This window comes from Schistocerca cancellata, chromosome 5 (genome assembly GCF_023864275.1).
Source record: "Schistocerca cancellata isolate TAMUIC-IGC-003103 chromosome 5, iqSchCanc2.1, whole genome shotgun sequence".
In the NCBI taxonomy this organism is placed as follows: domain Eukaryota; kingdom Metazoa; phylum Arthropoda; class Insecta; order Orthoptera; family Acrididae; genus Schistocerca; species Schistocerca cancellata.
The window spans coordinates 17,014,613-17,042,372 of NC_064630.1; the positions used below are offsets into that span (position 1 = coordinate 17,014,613).

General features: G+C 43.3%; 1 protein-coding gene across 1 annotated transcript in view; it reads left to right on the forward strand.

Moving 5' to 3' along the window:
• Positions 1 to 543: 543 nt before the first annotated feature.
• Positions 544 to 27,760, forward strand: part of LOC126188328 (serine protease Hayan-like) — a 48,792-nt gene continuing 21,575 nt past the window's right edge. Inside the window, exons 1-2 of the mRNA XM_049929923.1 lie at positions 544 to 646; positions 9,811 to 10,107. Of these exons, the coding sequence (XP_049785880.1) occupies positions 544 to 646; positions 9,811 to 10,107 (400 nt within the window). The remainder of the gene's footprint in view (positions 647 to 9,810; positions 10,108 to 27,760) is intronic.

Consider the following 27,760-nt stretch of genomic DNA (forward strand, 5'->3'; position numbering starts at 1 on the left):
AGTTGCAAAGTCGTCTGATTTGTACTGTGTATGCTATGAAGCCTCTACCCTTTGACACAATAAGGTCATTTGTTATGAGACCTATGTAGTCCGTTACGAACGCCTTCCGTTAAAGGAGCTGACGTGTTACGCCATGCGATGACAGTGTACTGTGGACCGAGCGTGTTTTCTCACACGTATGTTACTACCAGTTTTACGTTTTTTCCCTCGAGAATTCCCCTCCTTTTGGCTCGCGTTTACAGCCCGAGTAGACGCTGTGCAAAGACCCGGAAGCAGGTCCCCGTAATAAATGGACCGGCGTCCTCGGGGAAAGACGCCGGACGGCCCGGAGAGGTGGAGACTGGACACCTGATGTGTGACGTCGCTACGCGTGGGCGTGGCCGCGGGGGGGGGGGGGGGGCGACCGCCAGCCCCTCCCCTCCCCTCCCCTCCCCTCAGCTCGCCAGTCCCACTCGTCTGTCTCTAGACACCTCGGCTCGGCTGTAGTATAAGAGCGCGGCGGCGACCCTGGCGGGCACAGTTTGCGTGGCTGCCTCTCGCGCTATGACGATGACGTCGACGCGCCCCGGGACCGGCCTCGCGGTGCTCTGCCCGCTGCTGCTGCTCGCCTCTGCGGCGGCTGCCGCTTTTCCACGCTACCTCGCAGGTGAGCGCAGCTCCCGCACCAGAGCCACTCTCGCATATGTCTTCTCTCGCGGTTGCTGTGGTACGAGTGTCGCCTTCACAGTAGTGTGTGTTCGTCACTTGCTGTTTCTGTGTGGACGCGAATGAGGTTTTCCGGTATGTCAAAGAGACATGTTCTATACCTCCTATGTTTAAACAGAGGGCAGAATACCGTCGAAGATTCACTTATTTAAGGCCAACTGTTTTGTGTCTACATTTTAAGTGTACTGTGTCATACCCTTACCTTCTTGGCATGTGGGACTGTGTATGTTGGCATGCAGAAATGCTGTCGCAGTGAGTATTTTCAAATCAAGTCACCTCTTTTTATCATTTACGTCGATTTACGTTCCTGATGTACAGTGGGAAATTTCGTAACGATTTTACGAGCGCATACAGAAGAATATAAACATATTTCTCGCAGTGACAGAATTTCAATTAGGTCGTGCGTTCGCTGTAACTTATAAGCAGTTCCATTTTTCATATTATTATTAGTGCACCGTGTATCCATTTAGAATAACAATAACAACTCATGCGGCTCGCAGATCAGTTAAAACTTTCCGACACGGAGACATTTGATGGTCGCATGTCGAGTAACGTTTCAGTTGAGGATGACTAGATCCATTCCAGTAATTTCCAGAACAGAAAAATCCGACCCGGAAACCGGGAACCGAAGCAACATTGCCGCCATTAGTTAACAACGGCAACCACAAAAGATTTTTAAATACTCGCAACAAGAATTTTTTGAAACTTAACGATGTGTAAGTGACTGGAAAGTCACAACTTCGAAAAAATAAGAAAGGTTATGTTTTTACGCACTGCCAGCGACGCCGTTAGTGACAGAGCGGTCGCTCATATGGAACAATGACGAGAGCGAAAATCTGGCACGTTGTTTTCAAAGGAACCGTCTCAGCATTCACCCTTTAAAATACTCTCCCGCACTCCTGAAACGCCCAGTACAGGTAGAGATGATAATTAAAACAATATGGCTGTCCAGCCCTCATGTATGTCATTACTACGGGTTATGGATGACTGCTTGAATCTCTTAGAAAATCATCTGTCTTCTTATTTTCACTGTCACGTGCTGATATTGATTATAGTTACTTATTGTAATTACAATGAATAACACAAAAGAGTCGTTGGTTTCGAAATTCATTATGACCAATACCTTACATTTCCTGTAGGACTTATCACAGCTGGTTTCAATTGTACGAATAAGAATGTCGAGTGTAACTTCCATATCAACATACCCACCTTTTCCTCGTGGGCACTGGTGGCAGCAGTGCCTTCCACCCTTCAAGTTGTACAGAAACAGGTAACAATACTACGGACAAAATATTACTGCAGTTATAATACGTTATTCTGATTCACTCCCAAGGGCACGTATAGCTCGTTATATACCAGCTACCTTACTCACACTGATTACTTCACTCCGTCCACCTCTTTCTATGCAAGACTCGCTTCAGTTCTCTCCCGTGTACATGAAGGTAACTGAAACAAGAAAAAAGCAGAATCAAAATCATTCCAAAATCAAAACACATCATGTACACAGTATACATTTTATCCGTCTAGATACCTCACTTGATGAAGAAGATCTTGCATTTAAAACGTCCCTCTGCAGTAAATGCAATCTAAAAATCCCCTTACACCACAAAGACAGAATGAAATTTAGTAATCCTTAAACTGATTTCTAGCTCTGTTTGTCATTTGGTGTTTGTATTCTTTCGTTCCGTATAGTACTTTTTTATAGAATGCATTCAACGTTTATGAGCTCATTTTCAATTAATTTAAAACACTTCATTTCAATGAGATAAAAAACCGTGTTTACGGATTTTAACCATCTGTCCTGCTGTTTTTAAGTAAAATATTATACGCCTACAGTGAGGGCAGAGTCAATATATTTAGTCGTCTACATTTATCACTCCAGGAATTTGTTGGAGGCTAGTTAATAATTAATGCATTTGAAATCCTTATTCTGCACCCTTTAAAAATTTTCTGTATTCCTATGAGTTGCATTTCCGCTTATTTTGCTGTATTTCCATTTACTGTCCCAGACATTTGCTTCATTTCGGTTATGTTAATGTTTTCTCTGCAACAACTTTCAGTATGTGATTTTCCCATGCCATGGGTCCATCAGTCGTTACATCTTTCAATTTATAGTTGACTATTTTGTCTATAACTGAGAATTGAGGCTCAACATTGGTATCACTTGGCTGCACTGTCCTGTCTTTGTTGCACTTACTACCAGACTGTTCTGACTAAAATATCTATTAACCTCTTAACCTATAGAAAAACTGTTCATTCCATTTCTCTTGATGACTTTGTTCTTGTTGTAACTTGTTGTAACAGTGTGAACTATCGATGAAGGCACATCATTCACATAAACCCCGTTCATGCATGAAAATTTCGAGTATAAGACTTCATACAATGGAAAAAAATGTTTTAAACTCGAACATACATTACATTATAAAGATCATGTATTATTGTAGTACGACGAACATTTACAACCCGTCAATCATCGCCAAGTACACAAATGTCCTGCTTGCGCCTTCGGATCCCCCAACACACAAACACACACAACGCGAATTACTAATCAAATTTATTATGTTCTGCACGTACGTGTTTGCTGTTATGGATATTCAGAATCCCAGAAACATCACCTACAGTTGATACATTCAGAACTGTAAAGAGCTTAAAGCGAAAACGTTTCCATTGCAAAACAGTGTTTAGTCTCTCTGATCTAACATCGTTGTTTCCACAACAGTACACGGCTGACTGCAATTTCTTTTTTCAAAGTTGGCTTCTTTATTTTACCTTTTTTTTTTAAGTGGCAGCGCTTAAGTTTCTTAACAAGAGTAATTGCTACGGAATCATACGTGCCTCCAGACTCAAAAACTTACATATTGTGTATGTACTCTAGGAAGTAATGTAATTTCACAGGCTTTTACTGTTGTGATGAAGATATACGTTACACTACCAACAGACGAAGAAGTTCTCGTCAGAAATGCCAAGTGGCTGGGGAGACAACTTTTCCACTGGTTTTGTCGGCGTTCGGTGTCCCCTGTGTATCTTTCATCGGACAGATTTCCTCCACGGGAATACATTTGTAGCGGGACTTTGAATTTCGCCGCGCTACACTCGTTCCCTCAGATAAAAAATATCCCGTCGCAGCGGTATGAGCGCTCGACGGCAGAGAAACTACTAAAATTGTAACTTTTTTTGTTTTCTATCCGTTTTCAATTGTCTCTTGATAGCCGGAGATTAAGGCAGACGTGATCTGACGAAGACGTTAAAAAAACTTATTAGCTAGTCTTGATCTGATTTTAATGTGTAGACATGTTGTGGAAGTTGTTAAGAAATTCGGAAGATGGAAGTAGCAAAGTAAATTAAATTGCATACAGTATGAAGATGATTTTAATTGGTATAAATTAGTGATTCCTGGACTATTGCAAGATTTCGGAGCAGACTTTTCACGCAGAAATGAAGGAGATTTTTGAAGACCTGGACGCCGCCCGAAAGAAGACAAGTTAACCTGGTAAAGGATGATCTCTCATTTACGCCACTTCCCCCTGTCAGTTACATTCTGTTATTCTCTGTTTCTTTTCAGTAAGTTTTGTAGTGGAAATTGGTTTAACTTTTGCTCAAAAACGCCACAAGGACCACCCCAACTATAGCTTTTCTGTAATACGAAGTCCGATTTGCATTTCATTCTTTCCTTTTTTTCACGGTCATTTACGATTTTAAAACCCCCTTTTTATTCACCATTTCTTCCCACATTTTCGACCTTTTTTCTTTTTCTTTTATTCTCTCTCATCTTTTTTTATTAACCACTACACATTTCGTGCACTTGTCATCAAGTAGCATTGGCTAAAGTATCTGTTATTCGTTTTGAAAAGGTATTTGATTGTTTCCGTAAAGGGATGCGTGAACAAGAGTCGTTAATTATTTGGTAAATGAGTTTTTTTTTATGAATCGTTACGTAGTGCAGCAAGTGATGACGATACAAATTTTTGCACCGGACTCTGCTCTTAAATCACCACAGGCACCTCAGACGTTCAGTAAAGATTAGTGGAAAACTAGCCACGACAGGTACTAAAATTCGATTTCACGTTCTTCAAATCACACCTAAACAGAGGTAGCGCTATGAACTGTGGTTTCGTTATGTATGTAACACAATGCTCCTATTAGGGAATAGCACGTATACCGTAACAAAAATGGACCACCTCAGATAACGGTACCCACACAATCGTTGCCTGCGACTTTTCTTTAGGGAACATTGGAATACTCTGGAACTGCTGCAACACTACGGACGAGATATTTCCATGCTTAACGGCAGGATTTGGGCACTCCGTGACATAAGCTTGTTTGTGGCTTCCATAAAAATCATCTTTTTTTATATAAAAGTCAGCCTCCACTCATCGAAGCACGGTATGATCGCTTTTGACGTTATGCTACCGAGTTCCCGAAGGTAATGGAAGTCTGGAGGCTGTTCCTCGTGTGTAGATGCTCAGTTTGGGTGGCTAGCATCGCAACGTGGCTAGAAAAATGATCGAGGTTTTAAGTCACTTGTATGCAGTATATTCCACCGCTCTGTACACAGACTTGTAACATGTAACAGATGATGATGTAAGACCCCTTTTTAACAAATCCAATTGTCCTCATAAAAATACCAGTTCATCCTTGAAAATATCGAAACAGAACCAGCAGGTGTCTTTCAATGTTCACAAAAAGAACTTTTGGTATAGACAGTACTATACCAAATTCTTCTACACGTCCCACCTATTACAAAAAAGCTGCACATAGATCAGTGCTATACAGCCCACAAATTGCCACATACAGAACTCCAGCAAGAAACAGAAACTATAAAATTTACTGCAATAAATAATGGATATGATCTTTCACGCATTAATACGATCTCACAACAAATAAAAAACAAACTGAACAAAGCAAACTACACTCACAAATGACAGCTGACCAGCAGTGAAATATTTAAAAAATCCGTTTCTTGGTATAACGCCTGACAGATTAGCTAGGTTATTCAAAAACACAGGCAAAAAATCAGATTCAGCACCATCAACAACCTAAGTAGGAGACATAAGTCCACCAGATACAGATCTTGACGCATCTGACATTTACAAAATTATCTGCAGCCAATGCCAGAAATACTGTATAGGCCTAACAGACAGAAATTTTACAATTCTGTTTTCGTGGGGGTGCACAGCCTCAACGTGTTTTGAGAATGAAAGCGTTGTCCAATTAGGTTATATTCTTTTTATTACCTGTGCGATCGACCAATTTCAATCTTGGGCCATGTGAAATGAAGCTGGAAGCTTAAAGTAAGTACTTGAAAATGACCGAAGGTTGAAACTGGTCGATCGCACAGATAATAAAAAATACCGCCTACCTGGAATATGTTTTTATTCTCAAAAGGAATTTCGGTATTCAGTTTAAAGAACGTACTGACTGCTACCGACTAGAGAAATGTAACAAATCAGAAGTTCGACACACATTGATGACACAGACCACCCACTCAAAATCGAAGACAATTCGAAAATTTTGTTCGATTCCAGTCGTCGGCTTTGGCCAGTGACTTAGAAAACCGTGCGACAAACGCTGTAAACAATATGACGACTATGACGTGATGCTATTGGCGAATTTTTTTAAAAAATGAGGTAAGCTACTGATCAGTTTGTCACCACAACCACGTTTTTAGCATCACATTAGTTGGCTTCGCCAACTCACAACCGAACTGTCACATGTCAGCTCAACCTGGACCTCGGGCAAAGCTACAGACCTGTCTGTCACCACCACCAGCTTCTTTCCTTCCATTTCATAATCGTTGGCTTTGCCAACTAACAACAAAACTGAGAATACATGCACGAAAAGGTTGCGTGACAGCAGGAATTAACATTATGTATCTGGCCAAAGCCGACGACTCGTAACATTCCTCTTGACTCGTCTGCTTCCTGTATAGACTGTGGTATCGACCACAACAACAAGGCACAGCTCCACACTAGCAGAGGACAAGGCTGCACGCCGGCCGGGGTGGCCAAGCGGTTAAAGGCGCTACAGTCTGGAACCGCGCGACCGCTACGGTCGCAGGTTCGAATCCTGCCTCGGGCATGGATGTGTGTGATGTCCTTAGGTTAGTTAGGTTTAAGTAGTTCTAAGTTCTAGGGGACTGATGACCTCAGATGTTAAAAAAGTCCCATAGTGCTCAGAGCCATTTGAACCTTTTTTTTTTTTTTAACCAAGGCTGCACATCAACTTCCGACCGCCCATTGCCTTCCCCTCCCCCAAGATACCGCAATAGCTACTTCAGGAGCAGAACAAGTGATCAAAACAGTTCTAGGTTCATTTAGAGCGAGACACTTTATCTTTAAGTAACACCTGCAGGTGTAAACGCGTGATGATGAGCAAAACATGCTCAAAACGCGTTTCATTGTGTTAAATTAAAAATAAAATGAATAAATGTGACTGATAGCAGAAAAATACAAACAGAAATAGTTATAGTATCCCAAATGACGATCAGTGTCTGTTCACTGTTGCTTGTACAATGTACCGTTATTGGCTCACACTGTTGTTGTCGTCAGTATGCCTGACACACTGGCTGTTTTCAGTACACTTGCTCCCACTAACCACGATTCTCCAACATTCTGCATTGCATTTGCCCACAACCCTTCCAACAAATCTAATCGTTCCATTCGCCTTCCCTAATACCTATTTTACGTCATCTCATTTCGTATCGCTTTTTACGTCATGCTATTCCTAAATATCTGATTTTGTCCATTATAAATGGGTTTCTTGAAAACCTGCAACTGTGAAAATAATGGGTGTGTTTATAAATAACTTTCCGCTACCAGTGACGATTTGCTTTTATTTATGTTTTACATGACGACGCGTTTTCGGAAATGATTCCCATTTTCCAGTGTGTGTTTGTTTGTATTATGCCGTTTTTTCGTAATGTTTTCGATGAGTGAGGTTCTGCTTCGTTTTGTTGACTTTACGGCAATTTTTAAAAACGAGAAATTTTTAGTAAGATAACGATTATTATTGGCAGTCTATATTTTATATCCTCTCTACTTCGACCATCATCAGTTATTTTGCTCCCCAAATAGCAAAACTCCTTTACTACTTTAAGTGTCACATTTCCTAATCTAATACCCTCAACATCACCCGACTTAATTCGACTACATTCCATTATCCTCGTTTTGCTTTTGTTGATGTTAATCTTTTATGTTTCTTTCAATCAACTGTCCATTCCGTTCAACTGTTATAAGATCTTTGCTGCCTCTAACAGAAGTACAACGTCATCGGTAAACCTCAGGGTTTTTATTTCTTCTGCCTGGATTTTAATTCCTACTCCAAATTTTTCTTTGGTTTCATTTACTGCTTGTTCAATGTACAGGTTGAATAACATTGGGGATAGGCTACAACCCCGTCTCACTCCCTTCCCAACCATTAGTTCCCTTTCGTGTCCCTCGTCTTTCGTATAGAAGGTATTCAGGGGATTTGCTTAGACCTGTTTTACAATGGTGTTTATTTCTGTGTGTTACTACTTTTATTTAAGTGTATAGCCGAAGTATCTGAAGAAATTCACCGATTCACTTTCAACTTTTTCGTTTAGCATTTCGTAGGTATTCGTAAAAGAAGAAAATCGTGACTGGTAACAGGAAGTTATTTATAAAGAAACCCATTACTTAAAATCGTTCAAATGGCTCTGAGCACTATGGGACTTAACTTCTGAGGTCATCAGTACCCTAGAACTTAGAACTACTTAAACGTAACTAACTTAAGGGGCTCCGGAACGCCCTATACTTGCAATGTTAAAATAACGCTTATAAATTACATCTTTCCTCACAAAGTATTTGAGGTAGGAAGTTGAACTTTTTACAGATTATTTATTGGAATATGGGCTACATCTTAACACAGGGATTTTACAAAATTTTAGTTCAGTTATTAAAGGTGATTTTTTTTCAATTGTAATGAAAATTCACATTTTTTTTGCAATTTTTTATTTATATATTCAAAAATATGCAGTTTTGTGGAGAAAGGCTGTGTTAAATTATGCAGAAGGTACTGTGTAACATTTACTGAAAGTTTGAAACAAATATGTTTGGAAGATCCTTAGAAAACAAGTAATTAGTATGAGAAAATAAAAGTTTTGGGAATCGAGCGACAAAGATTGGATTAACTTTTTAGTGCATTCCAAGTCCATAGGATGGATTATCTTCATCCTCTGCAAACTCCTCCTCCAGCTTCCTCTTGTTCCTCCTCCTGTTTACTCTTGCTTGTATTTCTAGACTCTTTACAGCCCTGTCTGCAGCCCGAAGGCGTTCCTTGTCTAAAGCAAGCATCGCTCGTACCATGTTAGAACCTATCTTCATTCCCATATTTCTAAATACCTTGCACCTTACAATGTTGGCATCATTGAAAGTCGCAACAGCATCATACACACCAAAGTGAAGTGTTTCTATTCCAACAAATACAGTCTTGGGGATTCTCGACCATATAACACTATTTACACTTTCATTGGGGTTTTGAGTTTTTCCGTGAATACACTTTTTCAACAGTTCAGGTGCTACTAAATCTCTGAAAATAGGTTAGCCACAACACATACATTATCTCACGTCACTAAAATGTACCTGATGAACACGGACGTTAATAATAACACCATTTGACAGCAGTTTAACAGCGCCACAGTGGGTCACGCTCATGTAGAACACATTTCAAAAAAAATTTAAAAATAGTTGTAGTCTTCGGAATTGAATAAATTATATATCTATTAAAAGGTAATAGTCTGCAGATTCAGAAAACACAAAAACGTAAAAATTGAACTTTTCATGATTTTGGAGCCTTTCCGGAGCCCCTTTAGGACACCACACACATCCATGCCCGCGGCAGGATTCGAACCTGCGACCGTAGCAGCCACGTGGTTCCGGACTGTAGCGCCTAGAACCGCTCGGCCACCCCAGCCGGCCAAACGCACTACTGCTAAATAGTTGTGCGCTGTGGCGTGCGCAAGATTCTGACGACACCTCTTGTAACCGCGTGCCGTTCTTTACACGGAGTGGAGACAATGTCCGCCGCTTGCGCAGTCCTAGCCGCCGGGCAGCAGTTTGAGACGTGTTGCGTTGCGTTGCGTTGCAGAGGGTGAGCAGTGCTGGGAGTCCGGCGCGGAGGGACGCTGCCTGCGGGTTCGCGACTGCGCGGCGGCGCGCGAGGCGCTGGCGCAGCGCCGGCCGCTGCCGCGCCGCTGCGGCTTCGCCGGCTACGAGGAGGTGGTCTGCTGCGTGCAGCAGGAGCAGCCGCCAGCCCCCGACGTCGTCGCCCCCGACTACTTCCCCAACAGGGACACTGACGGCGGCAGCGACGGCGGCGGCGATAGCAACAACATCATCGACGACGGCTGGAGGAGGCCCGCGGCCGAACGGCCCAGCGTGGCAGGTGAGCTGCTCACGTCGCTGCCTTTCTCGTCACCTCGCACTGTTAGCGGGTACCCAGGTGTATTAGTTAATTAAAAATTGTACGTTTATCCAGATCTTATTCTGCACTGTCGCCTTCAAATTACGAGGGCAGTTCAATAAGTAATGCAACACATTTTTTTTTCTCGGCCAATTTAGGTTGAAAAAACCGGAAATTTCTTGTGGAATATTTTCAAACATTCCCGCTTCGTCTCGTATAGTTTCATTGACTTCCGACAGGTGGCAGCGCTGTACGGAGCTGTTAAAATGGCGTCTGTAACGGATGTGCATTGCAAACAACGGGCAGTGATCGAGTTTCTTTTGGCGGAAAACCAGGGCATCTCAGATATTCATAGGCGCTTGCAGAATATCTACGGTGATCTGGCAGTGGACAAAAGCACGGTGAGTCGTTGGGCAAAGCGTGTGTCATCATCGCCGCAAGGTCAAGCAAGACTGTCTGATCTCCCGCGTGCGGGCCGGCCGTGCACAGCTGTGGCTCCTGCAATGGCGGAGCGTGCGAACACACTCGTTCGAGGTGATCGACGGATCACTATCAAACAACTCAGTGCTCAACTTGACATCTCTGTTGGTAGTGCTGTCACAATTGTTCACCAGTTGGGATATTCAAAGGTTTGTTCCCGCTGGGTCCCTCGTTGTCTAACCGAACACCATAAAGAGCAAAGGAGAGCCATCTGTGCGGAATTGCTTGCTCGTCATGTGGCTGAGGGTGACAATTTCTTGTCAAAGATTGTTACAGGCGATGAAACATGGGTTCATCACTTCGAACCTGAAACAAAACGGCAATCAATGGAGTGGCGCCACACCCACTCCCCTACCAAGAAAAAGTTTAAAGCCATACCCTCAGCCGGTAAAGTCATAGTTACAGTCTTCTGGGACGCTGAAGGGGTTATTCTGTTCGATGTCCTTCCCCATGGTCAAACGATCAACTCTGAAGTCTATTGTGCTACTCTTCAGAAATTGAAGAAACGACTTCAGCGTGTTCGTAGGCACAAAAATCTGAACGAACTTCTCCTTCTTCATGACAACGCAAGACCTCACACAAGTCTTCGCACCCGAGAGGAGCTCACAAAACTTCAGTGGACTGTTCTTCCTCATGCACCCTACAGCCCCGATCTCGCACCGTCGGATTTCCATATGTTTGGCCCAATGAAGGACGCAATCCGTGGGAGGCACTACGCGGATGATGAAGAAGTTATTGATGCAGTACGACGTTGGCTCCGACATCGACCAGTGGAATGGTACCGTGCAGGCATACAGGCCCTCATTTCAAGGTGGCATAAGGCCGTAGCATTGAATGGACATTACGTTGAAAAATAGTGTTGTGTAGCTGAAAGATTGGGGAATAACCTGGTGTATTTCAATGCTGAATGAAACAACCCCTGTTTCAGAAAAAAAATGTGTTGCATTACTTATTGAACTGCCCTCGTAGTCCCCTCAAGGGAGGAAGACATCGATCCCACAGTTTCTGCCGCTATTCGAATGCACCCCGTAAGTCCTTCTTGTTTTATCACTCGAACCTCCTTCACTGTATAAAACCTTCGCTCCTTCAGTTTCATTTCATCTTGGGGAAGAGAAAGAAATTCCACGAAGCCAAGTCAAGGGACTATGGTTTGTGGGAAACAACTATCATTCCGTTTCTACACGAAAATCCTTGAGTAATATACGGAGTACGTGTCCTGCATTATCATTGTAGAGTATCCAGTCGTTTGTACAGCATTCCTGTGAACTTTTTCCCATGTCCTCCCACAAACATCTTAGAATATCGCGACAGAATTCAATCTCACCAGGAGGGGCGATGTCTTTATGAACTTATCCAAAGCATTGGATTGCGTGGACCATGACATTATGTTACGGAAATTACAATTCTACGGTATAAATGGAATACCATATGAGTGGTTTAAGACATACCTACAGAACAGGAAGACAAAAGTTTCCTTATATGGGTCGAGTGATTTAAATAAGTTTGCCACTTCATCTAACTGGGGTGAAATTACATCAGGTGTTCCACAGGGTTCGGTCATGGGTTCGCTTCTGTTCTTGATACATGTGAACGACCTCCCTTCTTATCTGAAACAACAAGCTAAAATGACACTGTTTGCTGATGAAAAGAAACTCCAATAGAAAATGATACAAATAATGTCTTTGGAAAAGTTATTGATTGGTTTTCTACGAATGGGCTTGCTCTGAACTTTGAAAAATCACAGCACGTCCAATTTTCTACTGCAAGGAGTAGAGTTCCTTCAATAAACATAACACATCAACACCCAGGGTACAGCATACTAAATTTTTGGGTGTACATATAGCTGAAAATCTTAATTGGACAATTTGTATTTTGGATCTCCTAAAGCGACTAGGTCCAGTAACTTTTGAAATCAGTATAATTGCTAATTTTGAGGATATAGAAATTAGCAAGCTAACATACGTTGCACACTTTCACTCTCTGATGTCATATGGAATAATATTTTGGGGTAACTCAACACTTAGGCAAAAAGTATTTACTACTCAAAAGAATGTATGGCGGTCATAGTCGCACATGTTGTAGGCATCTGTTTAAAAGGTTAGAAATCCTTACAACAGCCCCACAGTACATTTCCTCAGTAATGAAATTTGTTCTCAACAACATCGACCAGATTAAAAACAACAGTGACATTCATGTTCACAATACCAAAAGAAAGAAAGACTTACACTGTCTTCCACTTAACTCATCTTTGGCACAGAAAGGGGTAAAATATGCTGCAGCATAACTTTTCGATAAATTACCAGATCAAATAAAATGTCTGAAAGACAGCAGTAATAGTTTCAAAAATAAATTCAAATCATATCTCCTTTACAACCCCTTCTATATAGATGAATTTTTGAGTAGGAAAAAAATAAAACCGTTGGTATAATATATGCACTTTGTGCCATTTAACGATGGGGTAGATAATAAAAATCTTAAGCTTAAAAATAACCTTGATTCACGTGTGCATTTCTTATGCACTTGACACGTTCCACATCATAACGGTTACCGTGAGATTGATCAATGTCACACGTAACTAACTAGCTAACTAACTAACTGACAGTCCCATCAACATCAAGAAACAGATCAACACGGGCTATTTAATGTTACTCTTTACTCGTCCACATTCTTTTGACCGAGATGAAGAATAAGCCTCCCATTGCGACAGTTAATTGCTGGTTAGTTTCAGAGTCATAGCGATAAATGCAACTCCCGACCTTCGAAATAAATTTGGAACTGTCAGGAAGCAGACTTTCGCGCTGTTTTGCTTGTGGTCATTTTGCAGAATTCTGGCACGAACTTCACCGCAATGCTTCTAATCTTTAATACCTCTGACAGAATAGATTCATGCGTTATCATAACTTATTCCTAAGGTGTCTTGGAATCAGGTCCTTCGCATTCTGAACGTTTCCTGGTGTGATGGAAGCAGTTAATACCACAAATTATCTGGGAGTACGCATTAGGAGTGATTTAAAATGGAATGATCATATAATGTTGATCGTCGGTAAAGCAGATGCCACACTGAGATTCATTGGAAGAATCCTAAGGAAATGCAATCCGAAAACAAAGGAAGTAGGTTACAGTACGCTTGTTCGCCCACTGCTTGAATACTGCTCAGCAGTGTGGGATCCGTACCAGATAGGGTTGATAGAAGATATAGACAAGATCCAACGGAGAGCAGCGCGCTTCGTTACAGGATCATTTAGTAATCGCGAAAGCGTTACGGAGATGATAGATAAACTCCAGTGGAAGACTCTGTAGGAGAGACGCTCAGTAGCTCGGTACGGGCTTTTGTCAAAGTTTCGAGAACATACCTTCACCGAAGAGTCAAGCAGTATATTGCTCCCTCCTACGTATATCTCGCGAAGAGACCATGAGGATAAAATCAGAGAGATTAGAGCCCACACAGAGGCATACCGACAATCCTTCTTTCCACGAACAATACGAGACTGGAATAGAAGGGAGAACCGATAGAGGTACTCAAGGTACCCTCCGCCACACACCGTCAGGTGGCTTGCGGAGTATGGATGTAGATCTAGATGATGCCAGCTGACTGCCGACTGCAACTGTCTTTATCATCAGTCGCTGTTCTCCATTCGTAAGTCTGTGTCTGGCCTTAAATGTTGCCTTCAGAAGCTTGTTTCAACATTTGGTGTGTTCATGTGGCGGTTTTACCAAGTTTAAAACAAAACGATATTCACACATTTCGCTTCTTCTGGTCAGCTAGTTGAAAACCGCAATGTCACGGAAACGTTACCGTCGTCTTACGCTTCCAGACAATGTATCAGGAGAAACATAGTCGTATTTCAGTGTACAAATAAGCCATTGTGTGCAGAATTCAAATTCCAGTCGGTTTTATACAGCAAGTCGTATCTTGATTCTACTACTTGCTATTTCGTAAATTACACTTCCTACTGGCGCCGTATACACAGTGGAGCGGGAGATGCATTCCGCTTACGCTTAGCAACTGCGGTGAAAAGTTCTCCGCGCTTCGGGAGGATTCCAAAGCCACATACCTGGCATTTAAAACGCAATGAGTTGCCGGCAGTGTCCACATGACTTTTGCAAAGAAGGGTTGCAGTGTTCAGTGACTGTGCCACACTGTTATAATACTGATGGCACCCTTATCATATCCTGTTTATATGTGCCACTGTACTTGTTTCACTGTGCCGGCCGCGGTGGTCTAGCGGTTCTGGCGCTGCAGTCCGGAACCGCGGGACTGCTACGGTCGCAGGTTCGAATCCTGCCTCGGGCATGTGTGTGTGTGATGCCCTTAGGTTAGTTAGGTTTAAGTAGTTCTAAGTTCTAGGGGACTTATGACCTAAGATGTTTAGTCCCATAGTGCTCAGAGCCATTTGAACCATTTTTGAACTTGTTTCACTGTTATCGTTAACGTCAAATATGCATTTTAAACTACTTAGCAGTTTAAAATGTTAGAGAGCATTCTGTGACTGGAGCAAAGCAGTGATCGGTATAAAATCCTAAAAATTCAAGGAAAACAGTTTGGACCATGTTTTCACATCTTTATTCGTTAGCATAGAGAAGAAATAAAAACTTTGAGGTTTGCCGATGACGTTGTAATTCTGTCAGAGACAGCAAAGGACCTGGAAGAGCAGTTGAACGGAATGGACAGTGTCTTGAAAGGAGGATATAAGATGAACATCAACAAAAGCAAAACGAGGATAATGGAATGTAGTCGATTTAAGTCAGGTGATGCTGAGGGAATTAGATTAGGAAATGAGGCACTTAAGGTAGTAAAGGAGTTTTGCTATTTGGGGAGCAAAATAACTGATGATGGTCGAAATAGAGAGGATATAAAATGTAGACTGGCAATGGCAAGGAAAGCGTTTCTGAAGAAGAGAAATTTGTTAACATCGAGTATAGATTTAAGTGTCAGGAAGTCATTTCTGAAAGTATTTGTATGGAGTGTAGCCATGTATGGAAGTGAAACATGGATGATAAATAGTTTAGACAAGAAGAGAATAGAAGCTTTCGAAATATGGTGCTACAGAAGAATGCTGAAGATTAGATGGGTAGATCACATAACTAATGAGGAAGTATTGAATAGGGTTGGGGAGAAGAGAAGTTTGACCAGAAGAAGGGATCGGTTGGTAGGACATGTTCTGAGGCATCAAGGGATCACCGAGGGTAAAAATCATAGGGGGAGACCAAGAGATGAATACACTAAGCAGATTCAGAAGGATGTAGGTTGCAGTAAGTACTGGGAGATGAAGAAGCTTGCACAGGATAGAGTAGCATGAAGAGCTGCATCAAACCAGTCTCAGGACTGAAGACCACAACAACAACAACAACAATTGGTTAGCAACCGCTTTCGGTCCTTTCCTCAGACCATCTTCAGGCTTTTCCCCGCTTTAATACATTAATGCACTGAAGCGCCAAAGAAACTGCTATAAGCATGCTTATTCAAATGCAGAGAAATGTAAACAGGCAGAATACGACGCTGCTATCGGCAGCGCCTATATAAGACAACAAGTGTCCAGCGCAGTTGTTAGATCGGTTACTGCTGCTACGATGACTGGTTATCGAGATTTAAGTGAGTTTGAACGCGGTCTTGTAGTCGGCGCACGAGCGACAGGTCACAGCAATTCCGAGGTAGGAGTGGGGATTTTCTCGTACGAACATTCCACAACTTAACCGTGAATATCAGGAATCCGGTAAAAAATCAAATCTCCGACATCGCTGCGGCCGGAGAAAGTTCCTGCAAGAACGGGACTAACGACGACTGAAGAGATTCGTTTATCGTGACAGAAGCGGAACGCTTCCGCAAATTGCTGCAGATTTCATTGCTGTGCGATCAACAAGTGTCAGCGTGCGAACCATTCAACGAAACATTATCGACATGGGATTTCGGATCCGAACACCCACTCGTGTACCCTCGATGACTGCACGACACAAAGCTCTACGTCTCGCCTGGGTCCGTCAACATCGACATTGGACTGTTGATGACTGGAAACAAGTTGCCTGGTCACACAAGTATCGTTTCAAGTTGTGTCGAGCGGATGACCGTGCAGGGGTTCCGAGACAACCTCGTGAATGCATGGACCCTGCACGTCAGCAGGGGACTATTGAAGCTGGTGGAGGCTCTGCCATGGTGTGGGGCGCGTGCAGATGGGGTGATATGGGATCCCTGATAGGTCTAGATAGGAGACACGTACGTAAGCATCCTGTCTAATCACCTGCATTCATTCAAGTCCATTGTGCATTCCGACAGACTGGTGCAATTCCAGCAGGACAATTCGACAACCCACACGTCCAGAATTTCTACAGAGTGGGTCCAGAAACACTCTTCTGAGCTTACACACTTCGGCTGGCCACCAAACTCCCCAGACATGACGATTATTGAGCATATCTGGGCTGCCTTGCAACGTGCTGTTCAGAAGAGATCTCCACCCACTCGTACTCTTACGGATTTGTGGACAGCCCTGCAGGATTCATGGTGCAGTTCTCTCCAGCACCACTTCGGACATTAGTCGAGTGCATGTCACGTCATGTTGCGACACTTCTGCGTGTTCGCGGGGGCCCTACACGATATTAGACAGGTGTACCAGGTTCTTTGGCTCTTCAGTGTAATACATGTAAACTCTCCAAGTACCTCACTAGGTAAGGAGTTCAAAATTTTGGACAGAATTCTGTAATTATTACTGTATTGCAGCGGGGAAAAGTCTGAAGATAGTCTGAGGAATGGGCCGAAACCCCTAGCTAAGGAAAAAAAGTCTGAAAACGCAATTGAGACTGTTTTTATTTGATTTTAAACTTAGCAGCTTGTGGAAACATACCGCTGTTAAGTGTCAACTGGTTGTATTGGTGTGACTCGTGGATATACGGGGGCGTATGTTCTAACTTGAGACAACTAATTATCTCGAAAACGACGCATCGTACGAAAAAACTGCCCTGCATGAAAAGTTAATATTAGTAAAGCGGACACCCGTGTGTGCTATCACTGGATACTTCCTAACCACCCTTCCTGCGTAGGAGGGGTCAGCTTTCTATTTTGAAATGCGAAACGCACAGTTTTTATTGCATATTCGGTTTCTGCACCAAAAAATGCGTACTGTTTACTCAAACCAATGTTTCCCATATGTGCAAGACGTCGCTGTAATCAACAAATATCATGTGTCCTGTTTTTACAATTAAGAACTGTCGCATTTGATTCTACATTTTATTTGCCATGTAAATGGAACCTTTGTGTTCCAGCGGGTGATACCGATGTTCAAACGTTACTTGACTGTTGTAAATGTGATTGTACAGTACAGATAATATGTGTAGACACTGACACTTCTTGCAAATGAGTTGTTTGTATGGTAACGTAGTTTACTGTTCCGTACGGGGTTGTTTGTGTACATCTACATGGCTACTCTGAAATTAAGTGCCTGGCAGTGGGTTCGTCGAACCATTTTCATACTACTTCTCTACCATTCCACACTCCAATGGTGCGTGGGAAACAGGAACACGTAAATCTTTCCGTTCGAGCTATGATTTCTCTTATTTCAGTACGATGACCATTTCTCCCTACGTAGATGGGTGTCAACAAAATATTTTCGCATTCGGAAGAGAAAGTGGATGATTGAAATTTCGTAAATAGATCTCGCCGCAAGGAAAACCGTCTTTGTTTCAGTGACTGCCACTCCAACTTGCGTATCATATCAGTGACACCTTCACCGCTATCGCGCGATAAGACAAAACGAGCTGCCCTTCTTTGCACTTTTACGATGTCCTCCGTCAATCCTACCTGGCAAGGATCCCATACCGCGCAGCAATATTCCAGCAGAGGACGGACAAGTGTAATGTAGGCTCTCTCTTTAATGGGTTTGTCGCATCTTCTAAGTGTTCTGACAACAAAGCGCAGTCTTTGTTTCACCTGCCCCACAATATTATCTATGTGGTCTTTCGAATTGAAGTAGCTCGTAATTGTAATTCCTAGGTATTTAGTCGAATTGACAGACCTTAAATTTGTGCGAATTATCGTATAACCAAAATTTATCGGATTTCTTTTAGTACCCATGTGGATGACGTCTCACTTTTCTTTGTTTTGTTCCAATTGCCACTTTTCGAACCATACAGAAATTCTGTCTAGATCATTCTGTGATTGGAATTGATCGTCTGATGATTTTACTAGACTGTAAATTACAGCGTCATCTGCAAAGAATCTAAGGGTGCTGCTCAGATCATCACCTAGATCATTTATGTAAATCAAAAACAGCAGAGGGCCTATGACACTAACGGAACGCCAGATATCACTTCTGTTCTACTCGATGCTTTGCCGTCAATCGCTACGAACTGTGTCCTCTCTGACAGGAAATCACGAATCCAGTGACACAACTGAGACGATACTCCATATGCATGCAGTTTGATTAATAGTTGCTCGTGAGGAACGGTATCAAAAGCCTTCTGGAAATCTAGGAATATGGAATCGATCTGAGATCTCTTGTAGACATCACTCATTGCTTCAAGGGAATGAAGAGCTAGCTGTGTTGCACAAGAACGATATTTTCTGAATCCGTGTTGGTTATGTATCAGTAAGTCATTTTCTTCAAGGTGATTCATAATGTTCGAGTACAGTATATGCTCCAGAATCCTACTGCAAATTGAGGTCAGTGATATGGGTCTGTAATTCGATGGGTTACTCCTATTAGCTTTCTTGAATATTGGTGTGACCTGTGCTACTTTCCAGTCTTTAGAAACAGACCTTTCGTCAAGTGAGCGGTTGTATATGATTGGTGCATACTCTGAAAGAAAGCTGATTGGTATAGCATCTGGACCGGAAGACTTGCCTCTCTCAAGTGAGTTGAGTTGTTTCGCAACACCTAAGATATTTACTTTTATGTCACTCGTGCTAACAGCTGTTCTGGTTTCGAATTCTGGAATATTTACTTCGTCTTCTTTTGTGAAGTAATTACGGAAAACTGTATTTAGTGACTCCGCTTTAGTGGCACCATCATCGGTAGCATTTCCATCCCTGTCGCGCAGCGACGGTATTGATTGTTTTTTGCCACGGGTGTACTTTACAGACGACCAGAATCTGTTTCGGTTTTCTACCATATTTTGAGACAATGTTTCATTGTGGAAACTATGAAAAGCATCTCGCATTGACGTCTGCACTAAATTTCGAGCTTCCGTGAAACTTAGCCAGTCTTGGGGATTTTGCGTTCTTCTGAATTTGCCATGCTTTTTTTAGTTGCTTCCGCAACAGTGTGCTGACGTGTTGAATCCTCAAACCATCAGAATGGTTAATTTGGGTAGCGGCCCTCGAATCCCCCATCAGGCTGACTGATTTCGGTGTGTGTTTCCATCCAACTGTTGTAACTCTCGCGCTGGCCGCTACGCGGCTACCGGCGGAATACGAACCACAACCATTGTAATTAGGTGAACCATCCACGAAGCGACAGCGACAGGCGCACCTGCCGTGGATACCCACTGAAATCAAGCACCCCAGTGGTGAGAAGCAAGGAGACTCGCCGATATCAACCATCCCGGTGGGGCCGGCCGGAGTGGCCGTACGGTTCTTTTTTTTTAACCTTTTTTTTCCTTTATTAAAACAACCGTATATGTACATAAGCACAAAAACAAAATATTGAAGTGCTGGAACGGATTCAACACGAATTGTATCCTACAATAGACTGAAGAACACATTTCAATATAGTGCCATTTGTAAGCTTACAAAATAGAACATAAATAGTAGCCTCTTCAGACATGAGACATAGATCCGAAACGCAAACATATATATAACTGATTGTCTTAACTGGAATGACAGTTCTGTCATTTGATTCATAACCGTCCAAACTCAAAGTCATTTGGAGCACACAAACGGATAACAAGAGATGCACAGGTACATAAATTAATGAAAACGTCATAATGAAGTTAATAACACCATTGAGAAGTCGGGAGTAGTCCTAGGAACTGGTATAACCCCTTACTCGTTGTGTATTTTGTTCGCTACATAGTCTTGCATGTGATTTGTGCCATTATCGGCATCGAGAATTACCCTACGCCTTGTTTTTCAAAAATTATGTCTAACATGTTAGCAAACATCTTCCTGAAATTTGGGTAACGTTTCATCTTCCAGCGTGCCGTTCTCATGTAAGCCTCGAAACTAATGAGATTGTCTTCACTATTGTGGATGATGATATATGTCACAAACTGTCCTAACATCCACCTCACGGTGTTTTTCTTGGTAGCGGGAAAATGTTTCGCGTCCGGCCAGAGCAGGATGTCGGTGCAGTGGCTGGCTGGGCTGCTGCGGGTAATCAGGCCCAGCCTCTGCTGCACCCATTTCCAGTTAATGAGATGGCCGCCACAAGTGAAGCGATGGCGTAAGGTGTCGACCAGGCCACAGCGGACGCATTTATCACTGTCACTTAAACCGATTCCATGCAACCTTTCATTAGTGGTTATAACATCGCTTACCACTTTATACCATGTGGACGCCACTTCTGCAGTGTGGACGGTTAAACTTATGTTGTCCCAAACTGCCTTCCAATGAACACTCGGGTATTTAAGTTCAATAGGATTTCGGACTATTGGAGATGTCCATCTTTTTAATAACAGGTGCGTCGTCGGTAAATCCTGCGTGAAATAATGTCCATCAATATAGCTTACTTCAAGAAAAAACTGCTTGACATGTCGTAGTTTGTAATGTATTTTACCTACATCAAAGGGTGGATACATATCGGTGGGTTGTAAGGTTCGGAAGAGCCAACTGGTTACGCTGAGAGGTTCCTTGTCCAACAAATGGGTGATTCGTTTAATATATAACGCAGTACACTTTCGGTTAATGTCAGGCATGTTTAGTCCGCCGGCCTGTCTGGAAGACGTCAGCGTGGTGTATTTCACTTTGAACAGATGCCCTTGCCAGATAAATCTATTAGAGAGTTTCATCACGTGTTTGGCCTGCATCTTGGGGACTGGAAATAGTTGGGCCATATAGTACGCTTTACTGAATATATAACTGCTGAGGAGTCGTATGCGTTCGAGAATGTTAACGGACGTTCTAGGCGCTACAGTCTGGAACCGAGCGACTGCTACGGTCGCAGGTTCGAATACTGCCTCGGGCGTGGATGTGTGTGGTGTCCTTAGGTCAGTTAGGTTTAAGTAGTTCTAAGTTCTAGGGAACTGATGACCTCAGATGTTAAGTCCCATAGTGCTCAGAGCCCTCTGAACCATTTGAACCATCCTGGTGGGAGCAGAAAACTATCACATCCAGGTCGTTTTTCCTGAACGACGCTGAACGTCTTATCTATCCAGACATTGGAACGGCTAACAATACCGTACTGTACAATCAAAATTGCAACGTAAAGTAGGTTTCACACGTAAATATCAACCATTAGAGCACTAAGGTTTGCATTTCTATCGTAAATGAAATGTAGAATCAAATGGGTCGGTTCGTAATAGCAAAAATAGGCACACCTGATAATTGTCGATTATACCGCCATCTACCACGAATGGAAAAGGGTGGATCCAGTGAACCGTACGCATCTTCTAGCATAGAATTCGAATATGCAATAAAAATGGTATGACTGGGAGAGGGGTGGTTCGCATTTTAAAATACAATGTTGACCCTGCCCACGCAGGAGGTAGGTTAGGGAGTGGCCTGTTGTAAAACATACAGATGTTCTCCTAACTAATATTAAGTTTTTTGTGCGATGCATAGTTTTCGAGGTAATGAGTTGTCTCGAGTCAACTCAGATGAATAGAGGAACATCACTTTGGGCATCTGCCATCTTCCATTGAGCAATAATTGAGGACTGGGTATGTTAGCGAATTAAACCTACATGTTTCACAAATTAAGAACACAACAAAATATCATTATATCCTTTCACTTACACAAAAAGAACAGAAAGGTCCGACAAGTGGGAACAATCATTCACCCAGTTCAAAATGGTTCAAATGGCTCTGAGCACTATGGGACTTAACATCTGAGGTCATCAGTCCCCTAGAACTTAGAACTATTTAAACCTGACTAACCTAAGGACGTCACACACATCCATGCCCGAGGCAGGATTCGAACCTGCGACCGTAGCAGTCGCGCGGTTCCGGACTGAAGCGCCTAGATACCGCTTGGCCACCGCGGCCGGCCATTCACCCGGTGATCATGGGTGCTTTTCATTGGACTTTGAGAGCTTCAGCAACATGTATCACCTCCGTGTGCGTTCAATATGGCCTGACAACTACATGCTATGCTAGATGTAAGTCTACAAGGGTCACCCTGTGGCAACCGTTTCAGTTCTTCAGTGAGACCCCTCGAGCGATTTTGGAAAGTGTGTGGGGCAGCAGGAGACCACAAACGCGTCCGTCAAGGGTGTCCCACACATGCTCGGTGGGGTCTAGGTCGGGACTCACCCCTGCGCATTCTGTTACTTCAATATCCAGGTTCCGCAACAGAGACCTGGTGGCTCCCGCCACATGAACCCCGGCATTATCGTGCGGTCCCCCGCACTACGCAGCAGTCACTGCATGATGCGACAGGATCCGTTCGATGTACCGCCTAGCGGTAAGGTGACCCTGGATAATGACGGGAGCTGTACGCCGGTCAACACTGTTTCCTCCCCGCACGGTCACACAACCTTACCCGAATTTGTCGACTTGCTGAACAACATGAGGGATACTTCGTAATTTTGAATTGAGTTTAGACTGCAACATTTTATTCATATCCATCTCTACTCACATTTTTCTACGACCATATATTTTTTACGAAAATTGTGAAAATTACCTTTATGTACAGGGTTATTACAAATGATTGAAGCGATTTAACAGCTCTACAATAACTTTATTATTTGAGATATTTTCACAATGCTTTGCACACACATACAAAAACTCAAAAAGTTCTTTTAGGCATTCAGAAATGTTCGATATGTGCCCCTTTAGTGATTCGGTAGACATCAAGCCGATAATCAAGTTCCTCCCACACTCGGCGCAGCATGTCCCCATCAATGAGTTCGAAAGCATCGTTGATGCGAGTTCGCAGCTCTGGCACGTTTCTTGGTAGAGGAGGTTTAAACACTGAATCTTTCACATAACCCCACAGAAAGAAATCGCATGGGGTTAAGTCGGGAGAGCGTGGAGGCCATGACATGAATTGCTGATCATGATCTCCACCACGACCGATCCATCGGTTTTCCAATCTTCTGTTTAAGAAATGCCGAACATCATGATGGAAGTGCGGTGGAGCACCATCCTGTTGAAAGATGAAGTCGGCGCCGTCGGTCTCCAGTTCTGGCATGAGCCAATTTTCCGCGGGCTACGCGTGAAGCTTGCCCACACGCGTTCAACCGTTTCTTCGCTCACTGCAGGCCGACCCGTTGATTTCCCCTTACAGAGGCATGCAGAAGCTTTAAACTGCGCATACCATCGCCGAATGGAGTTAGCAGTTGGTGGATCTTTGTTGAACTTCGTCCTGAAGTGTCGTTGCACTGTTATGACTGACTGGTGTGAGTGCATTTCAAGCACGACATACGCTTTATCGGCTCCTGTCGCCATTTATTCTCACTGCGCTCTCGAGCGCTCTGACGGCAGAAACCTGAAGTGCGGCTTCAGCCGAACAAAACTTTATGAGTTTTTCTACGTATCTGTAGTGTGTCGTGACCATATGTCAATGAATGGAGCTACGGTGAATTTATGAAATCGCTTCAATCATTTGTAATAGCCCTGTATATAATTGCTGGTAACTCAACGAACAATACTGCGTATCCGGCATGACCCTGTGACACTGACTTGTATAATGCTGAATGTTTGAAACATGAAAAACTATCATAGACTTCCACAGCCACTAGTTTCGGCGCGAGAAATATGTCGACTTTTTCGTGCAATTAACGCAAAAAAATGATCTAACCGTGCTTATTGTCGCAATTCGCCTTTAACTGGTCAGTAAATATGATGTATGTGTAGTTAGTTATTAATTATGCGACAATAGTGAGGTATTTCAATATACAGGGTGTATATTCAGTCCGGGAACAGTTTCAATTTTTTATTGCACAGGAACTAAACATTGTATAGATGTCATACATATTGCATTTTGTAGAGCAACACTGAAAGATTTTTTTACAGACATTCGATATGCGAATCATGAGTAACCCGGCAGACGTGAATACGGTAATCGAATTCTTGCCATACTCGTCCCAGCATGGCATCGTCGACTGTGGCAGTCGCTTCCCGTATTCTCTCCCGGAGCTCTGCTACATCACGTGGTAGAGGCGGTACATACACCAGATCTGTAATGTGTCGCCACAGAAGAAAGTCCACGGAGTTAGATCTGGTGTACGGGGAGGCCATTTCATCGAACAGCTGACCCCTTCCGTAGCTCGGCCGATCCATCGATGCGGCAGCTGCGTGTTCAGGTAGCCACGAACTTCACCTTGAAAACGGGGTGGAGCCCCATCCGGTTGAAAGATGAACGGAGAGTCCAAGTAGGAATTACGTAACTTGATTCAGGATGCTGTTTACAATTGACAATCTGAAGTTCCTTTGGTCTTGGTATGTTAATCTTATTCTCACGTATCTCTGATACTCGACAAAGTGTCTAGTCATCTATCTTCATGGCTATGTAGAGGAATATGGTAATCTTATTAGGCGCAGACTGAAACTTGACTATACACTGGTACAGACAAATGCACACTGGTAAAGACTAATGCAGACTGGTAATCGGAGGTCTGTACACTCGTTAAAATACCTCAAGCGTTCAGGTATCACTGAGCGAGTGTGATCCGCAAGGAGAAAAGGTTCTACGTTAGCAGCAATCTCGTAGGCTGCGTTACATATTAATACGCGGATCGGCGGAAGCAGAATTTGGCCCGTCTTTATGGCAGCGCCATCTCACAGTGCGGAGACGGACGAGCGCTGCGCCTGCGCTGTTGTGCTTAGCGGGGCGCGCTCTAGTGGGAAAGTTGTGTACGCGCTGACTACGCGGAACTATGTACACAACATTGCACAATATTTTGTTTTTGTGCAATAAATAATTGAAAGTGGTCACGGACGTTATGTACATCCTGTATTTATACTGTCACGAAGGTCACACCTCGATACATGAGCTTGTGGGGTGTACTAAACAACTGTGCCTTATGCTCACATTGAGCAATTCAAGGAGACAGTCGTAATAGCGGAGCGACGACCCGCAATTAGAAACACTGTCAGCGGAAAGCGCCGCCGTGGTGGGCGCTTGGCGACCCGCTGCGCAGTGGACGGGCGCCCACCTGCCACGACGTGTGGCGAGCGAGCAGCAGCTCCGGTGGCGGCGGCGAAGGTGAAGGCCAGCCGAGCTGGTATTTGCGTGGGGCCTGTTTTTGCTCGCTGGGCGTGAGAGATAATGACAGCGCCCGCAGGCGCTTCCTCCCGCAGGTGATAATCAGTGCCTGATTTCACCCGCGGAAATACCGCCACTGAAGCGGCATTTAACAAACTCACCTAGAGGTGTTTGCGTTCGAATTTCTCCAGAAACAGCATCGTGCTGTCTCCTTGAATTGCTCAATGTAAGCATAACGTCGATCAGTTGTAGAATTTTGGAACACGTATTATGTTCGAGTATAATGACTTCTCTGGAGACTAGAAATCCACTCTGTAGGAATCAGCATGGGTTTCGAAAAAGACGGTCGAGTGAAACCCAGCTCGCGCTATTCGTCCACGAGACTCAGAGGGCCACAGACACGGGTTCCCAGTAGATGCCGTGTTTCTTGACTTCCGCAAGGCGTTCGATATAGTTCCCCACAGTCGTTTAATGAACAAAGTAAGAGCATATGGACTATCAGACCAATTGTGTGATTGGATTGAAGAGTTCCTAGATAACAGAACGCAGCATGTCATTCTCAACGGAGTCTTCCGAAGTAAGAGTGATTTCAGGTGCGCCGCCGGGATGTGTTGTAGAACCGTTGCTATTCACAATATACATAAATGACCTTGTCGATAACATCGGAAGTTCACTGAGGCTTTTTGCGGATGATGCTGTGCTATATGGAGACGTTGTAACAATGGAAAATTGTACTGAAATCAGGAGGATCTGCAACGAATTGACGCATGGTGCAGGGAATGGCAATTGAATCTCAATGCAGATAAGTGTAATGTGCTGCGAATACATATAAAGAAAGATCCTTTGTCATTTAGGTACAATACAGCAGGTCAACAACTGGAAGCAGTTAATTCCATAAATTATCTGGGAGTAGGCATTAGGAGTGATTTAAAATGGAATGATCATATAAAGTTGATCGTCGGTAAAGCAGATGCCAGACTGAGATTCATTGGAAGAATCCTAAGGAAATGCAATCCGAAAACAAAGGAATTAGGTTACAGTACACTTGTTCGCCCACTGCTTGAGTATTGCTCACCGGTGTGGGATCCGTTCCAGATCGGGTTGATAGAATAGATAGAGAAGATCCAACGGAGAGCAGCGCGCTTCGTCACAGGATCATTTACTAATCGCGAACGCGTTACGGAAATGATAGATAAACTCCAGTGGAAGACTCTGCTGGACAGACGCTCAGTAGCTCGGTACCGGCTTTTGTTGAAGTTTCGAGAACATACCTTCACCGCGGAGTCAAGCAGTATATTGCTCCCTCCTACGTATATCTCGCGAAGAGACCATGAGGATAAAATCAGAGAGATTAGAGCCCACACAGAGGCATACCGACAATCTTTCTTTCCACGAACAATACCGGACTGGAATAGAAGGGAGAACCGATAGAGGTACTCAAAGTACCCTTCGCCACACACTGTCAGGTGGCTTGCGGAGTATGGATGTAGATGTAGATGCTGACCATTTCTTCCCTCTTCATCTTTCGATAGAGGAACTTCCAAAAGGCGGGTAAATACACAGGTTCTGCTACCTCGGCCTTTGGTAGATATTTTAAGCATGCTATAAGAGCGAAAATTTCGCAAATTTGCATCTCCGTCACTTCCAGCAAAAGTCACTTATGGAAAACAAATAAAAGCACGGGTGTCGGAACGACATGACGATATCACCTGCTTGTGAAAACTTCCATACTGATGTGCTATTCAGCACATCACTGCAACACAGACATGGCAGCTAGAGAACAATCCACTTAAATTGTCTCTAAGTACGGCCTAAATTAGTTTAGGGCCCTTTTGGTGCAGTAAATTTCAGACTACCTGGCGA